This window comes from Marmota marmota, unplaced genomic scaffold, assembly GCF_001458135.2.
Source record: "Marmota marmota marmota unplaced genomic scaffold, marMar, whole genome shotgun sequence".
NCBI classification, from domain to species: domain Eukaryota; kingdom Metazoa; phylum Chordata; class Mammalia; order Rodentia; family Sciuridae; genus Marmota; species Marmota marmota.
In genome coordinates this window covers 45,405,155-45,410,979 of record NW_026000229.1, presented here as the reverse complement: position 1 = coordinate 45,410,979, position 5,825 = coordinate 45,405,155, and the positions used below count along the sequence as shown (strand labels likewise).

At 35.5% G+C, this 5,825-nt stretch overlaps 1 protein-coding gene across 1 annotated transcript; it reads right to left on the bottom strand.

Moving 5' to 3' along the window:
* Positions 1-4,151: 4,151 nt before the first annotated feature.
* On the bottom strand, positions 4,152-5,086 carry LOC107137683 (olfactory receptor 4F21-like). The gene is given in 2 exon segments (XM_015480143.1): positions 4,152-4,891; positions 4,894-5,086. Coding segments are annotated over 2 exon segments (933 nt in total).
* Positions 5,087-5,825: the final 739 nt, after the last annotated feature.

Here is a 5,825-nt window from a genome sequence, read left to right as displayed (position 1 = left end):
AGGAGGAGGGTACCTTTCCAAACTCCTTCTATAAGGCTATTTATCACCCTGACACCAAACCAGACAAAGACAGATCAAGGAAAGAAAATTTCTGGCCTATATATTTGATGAACACACATGCAAAAAATCTCAATGCAATTATGGCAAATCACATACAAAAACATATTGAACAGATAGTGCACCTCGATCAACTGGGTTCATTCTAGGAATGCAAGGTTATTTCTAAAATACATAATCAAAAACATAATCCATCATGCCAATAGACTTAAAGGAAAAGAATCATATGATTACCTCAAGAGGTGCAGAAAAAGTATTTGACAAAATACAGCACCCCTTCATGTTCAAAATACTAGAAAAACTAGGCAAAGCAGGATCATACCTCAACATTGTAAAAGCTATATATGCTAAAACCAAGACCAGAATAATTCTAAGTGGAGAAAAAAATTGAAGCCACTCCCTTGAAAAACCAGAACAATACAAGGATACCCTCATTCACCACTTCTATTCAACATCATCCTTGAAACTCTAACCAAAGAAATTAGAAGAAAAAAAATAAAGGCAACTCATTTGCTGATGACAGTATTCTAAATTTAGAAGATCCAAAAACTTCTAAGACAAATAAGTGAATTCAGCAAAGTAGTAGGACATATAATCAATACCAACAGTCAAACACATTCCTATACATCAGTGATGAATCCACTGAAAGAGAAATTAGGAAACCTTCCTCATTTACAATAGCCTCAAAAAAAAAAAACCTGGGAATTAATCTAAGAAAGGAGGTGAAAGATCTATAAGTGAAAATTACTGAACAATACATTACAGCAAGAAATTGAAAAAGATCTTAGAAGATGGTATGATCTCCTATGCTCTTGAATAAGCAGAATTAATACTATCAAAGTGCTATATACATTCAATGTGATTCCAATTAAAATCCCAGTGACATTCTTTATAGAGCTAGAAAAGGCATGAAATTTATTAGGAAAAATGAGACCCAAAAGAGCAAAAGCAATACTAAGCAAGAAGAATGAAGCAGGAGGCATCACAATACCAGACATTAAACTGTACTACAGATGGCCATGGTGGTGCATGCCTGTAATACCTGTGGCTCTGGAAGGTGAGGCAGGAGGATCATGAGTTCAAAGCCAGCCAGCCTCAGTAAAATTGAGGTGCTAAGCAACTCAGTGAGACCCCATCTCTAAATAAAATACAAAATAGGGTTGAGGATTTGGCTCAGTGCCCCTGAGTTCAATTTCTGGTATACCCTCCCACTCACCACAAGAAAAAAAAAAAAAAACATAGTATTGTCACCAAAACAGACTTGTTGACCAGAGGTATAGAATAGAATATACAGAGACAAACCCACAGAAATACAGTTATCTCATACTAGAAAAACATGCCAAAAACATTCAGAGGAGAAAAGAACCTTTTCAACAAATGGTGCTTGAAAACTGAAAATCCATATGCAGCAAAATGAAATTAAGCCTCTATCTCTCACCCTACACAAAATTCAACTCAATGTGGATCAAAGACTTAGGCACTAGAACAGAGACACTGTGCCTAATAGAAGAAAAAGCAGGCCCAAATTTTCATCATGTTTCCTTTGGATCTGACTTTCTTAACAAGACTCCTAAAGCACAAGAAACAAAATCAAGAATTAATAAATGGGATGTACCCAAACAGCTTCTTATCAGCAAAGGAAACAATAATATGAAAAGAGAGCCTACAAGATGAGAGAAAATATTTACCACAGGCACCTCAGATAGAGCATTAACCTTCAGGACATATAGATATCTCAAAAAATCTTAACACCAAAAAATCAAATAACACAATCAATAAATGGGCTAAGGAAAGTAACAGACACTTCACAGAAGAGGAAATACAATGTATCAACAAATATATGAAAAATGCTCAACATCTTTAGCAATTAGAGAAATGGAAATCAAAACTACTCTAAGATTCTTCTCACTCCAGTCAGAATGGCAATTATCAAGAATACAAAACAATAAGTGTTGGCAAGAATGTGGGAAAAACGTACACTCATACACTGCTGGTGGGCCTGCAAATTGGTGCAATCACTGTGGAAAGAAGTGCGGAGATACTTCAGAAAACTTGAAATGGAACCACCATTTGACCCAGCTATCCATTCCTTGGTTTATGCCCAAAGGACTTAAAATCAGCATACTACAGTGACACATCACATCAATGTTCATAGCAGCTCAATTCACAAAAGTTAAACTATGAAAACAACACAGAATCCCTTCAACAAATGAATAGATGAAGAAAATGTGGTATATATGCACATAGGATATCACTCAGCATTAAACAAGAATAAAATTATGGCATTTACAGGCAAATGGATGAAGGTAGAGAATATCATGCTAAGCAAAATAAGCCAATCCCAAAAAACCAAAAGCTGAATGTTTTGTCTGATATGTGCATGCTAATTCACAATGGGAAGGGGGGTTGCTATGGAAGAATAGATGTACTTTGGATCAGGCAGAAGAGAGTGAAGGGAAGGGAGAGATATGGGGGTAAAAAATATAGTAAAATGAATCAGACATTACTACCACATGTACATATATTATAACATGACCAGTATGATTCTACATCATGTACAACCAGAAGAATGATAAGTTATATTCCATTCATGTATGACATGTCAAAAAGCTTTCTACTGCCATGTATAACTAATCAGAACAAATTTTTAAATACATTAAAAAAACAAATATACAATAGTCCCATTAAATCTCAGATATTCCTGAGGTTCATTGTTGTTAACCATGCCCCACATCCCAACTCAGACAACCAGAACTCTGATCTTTTTTCCTATTACTTTTGCCTTTATTTTTTAGTTTTGAAATTCACTCTGATTGTATCTACATAAGTTTCTCAGCATGATATTTTGATATCCGTATTGGTAGCAAAATGTTTTCTATGTTCAAACTAGTTATCATTATCCATCATTGCACATAAAAACTTCGTGGGTGTTTATGTGTATGTTTGTGTGTTGAGAGCATTTAAATATCCCCAGCAAATTTTCAGCATATGATACCAAATTATAAACTATGTTCTTCATGGCTTTTGTTGATTTATTAATTCTAGCATTACCTTTTAAAATTTGACCTAATTGTACCTATTTCCTTTTCAACTCTATTTTGGCAATCTCATTTCTCCTCTGTTCTGATATGTTGAATTTTTTGTGGGGGAGGGTGCTGGGGATTGAACCTAGGGCCTGTGCATGCATGGCAAAAACTCTACAAACTGAGCTATATCCCTAGCCTTATGTTGAACTTTTTTGGTAAGTTTCTGCATATAAAGAAGATCATACATTAGTTTTCTTTCTAATTCTGGTTTATTTCCTATAGCATAATGACCTCCAGTGTCATCAATGTTGTCACAATTATGTCCTTTTTACATGCTGAATTTTTAATTTCCTTTATTTGCATATTTATACATTATACATTCATTTAACTTTTGATAATAATTCATGGGTATAGTTTGAAATAGGGTCTCCCTAAATTGCCCAGGCTGGCATGGTCCTTGGGATCCTCATACCTCAATATCCCAAGTACCTGGGATTACAATGTGCACCACTATGCCCAGCAATCATGCTATAATTTTAAAACAGAAATGATAAACTATTCAAAGAAACTTGGTAATTACTATATGATCTAGGTCAAATATATACACTGTATGGCTCAGAAAATGCAACTCAGAACCATAATAAAAAAATAAAAAGACTTTACAATTGTTAAGATGGCTACATTATTTTTAAAAAAAAAAGGAGAGAGAAAAAAAGAGAGAGAAAGAGAGATACAACAATTTAAGTTTGCAGTTGCTTAGAAAATATGGGACATAGAGGAGATGACATTTTAAATTTCTTATGGTAAAGTGATCACAATGTAAATCATACAACCTTGTTTATACACATTGCTTCTGCCTCCTAAAGAAAACCATATTACATTGGACTCATTTCTGATGTTAGCAGAAAGCAGGGAGTAAATTCTGTAAAGGAGGAATAGGCATAATCCTACTATAGATAGGAGCAGGTCAGCAAGGTAGATGCCACTATCATTTGAGCACATTAAGAAACAGATGCCTAAGGAGAGGGGTCCATCTCAGGAGTTCCTGAGCTCTCAAAAACAGACTAATCAGGAGAACCTGTCAGAATGATGCTGTTTAATCAGTCTTTCAGTTGCTAATTTTATGTCTTTGTTTCTTAATGTATATATGATAGGATTCCAGGCAGGAGTGATAGCAAAGTCAACTATAAACATGTATTTATCAACTGATGATGTGGGAAATGGCCACATATAGATAAATATACATGGAGTGAATAAAAGAACCACCACAGTGATGTGAGCTGACAATGTGCCAAGAGTCTTGGACAAGTCCCCAGAGGAACTTTTCCAGACAGTGACCAAAATGAACACATAGGAAAGGAGGAGCAGCAAGAAGGTGATCAGGCTCATGAATCCACTGTTGGCAGTTCCAAGAAACTCAAACATGGCTGAATCTGAGCATGCAAGTTGTATGACCCTGGGGAAGTCACAGTAAAAGCTGTCTATGGTATTAGGACCACAAAAAGGCAAGTTTACAATCAGAGAAAACTGGGACATAGAATGGATTGTTCCAGTTACCCAGCTAATGACTACAAATAAAATGCATTTCTTCGGGCTCATAATGCTCAAGAAGTAGAGAGGCTTATAGATGGCTGCATACCTGTCAAATGCCATGGCTATGAGCAGCACCATTTCTGTTCCTCCCAAAATGTGAATGAAGCATATCTGTGCCATACAGCTTTGGAAAGAAATTACTTTCTTCTCCTTTATCAGGTCTGTGACCATCCTGGGAATTGTGGTGGAGGGAACTCCCATATCAATGAGGGAAGGTTGGCCAGATGGAAATACATAGGAGAATGTAAATGAGAATCAGTGATTACCAAAAAGATGATGAAGAGATTGCCCAGGAGGATCCCTAAGTACAGCAATGAGAATGTCAGCTTGAGAAAAACTTTAATTTCCCAAGATCCAGAGAATCCCAGAAATACAAATTCAGAAACCACGGAATAATCAAGTCCATCCATTGACTTGGGCAGGAAAGTTGTTTCCAAACATCTGTGGATAAAAAGTGAGGAAGGATCAGATTCAGTGGTATAAATTGTGCTCCTCATAAGTCCTGCTAGTCTATTCTATGGATTACAGATATGAGAGTTAGAAATGATTGAACCTGATAGAAAACAAAATGCAATATAAAAATTATAGGAATATACCATATAACAAATGAAACAGCATCATGTATATCATATGAACACAGATGGGTTACTCTCCTTTTTGTTTCATGAGCAAGCTTTTTGTTTTGTTTTGTTTGCCTCTTAAGGATTTCTATGGTTTTTCTGCAACTACTATGTAAATGTTCTCTCATAATCTCAAGTGCCAATAATTTCAGCGCTTCCTAAATTAATGCTTTTGTGGTAATTCAAAAAAATATTTTTAGCTGAATTTCTTACTTCACTTTCAGAGTTTCCAGGCCAAATTGTTTGGTACATTTCACCGTATTTCATTTTTGTGTTTTATTTATTTATTTATTGAACAATTTACCATGGAGGCCAGGGGCACAAATTGAGATTCATAATATTTAACTGATGCTCATCATAATGTATACAAGTGAAGCAAGGGGACAAAAAGACATCAATATAGTTAATAAATAATTGCGTCCAATCAGGAAGGTGGGTATTGGTTGGAAAGGAAAGAAAATCAAATACTTCCCTTTTTCCCTCCTCATTTTAAAGCCCTTTCCCTTCCTGCTCCAACATTCTGCTAAGG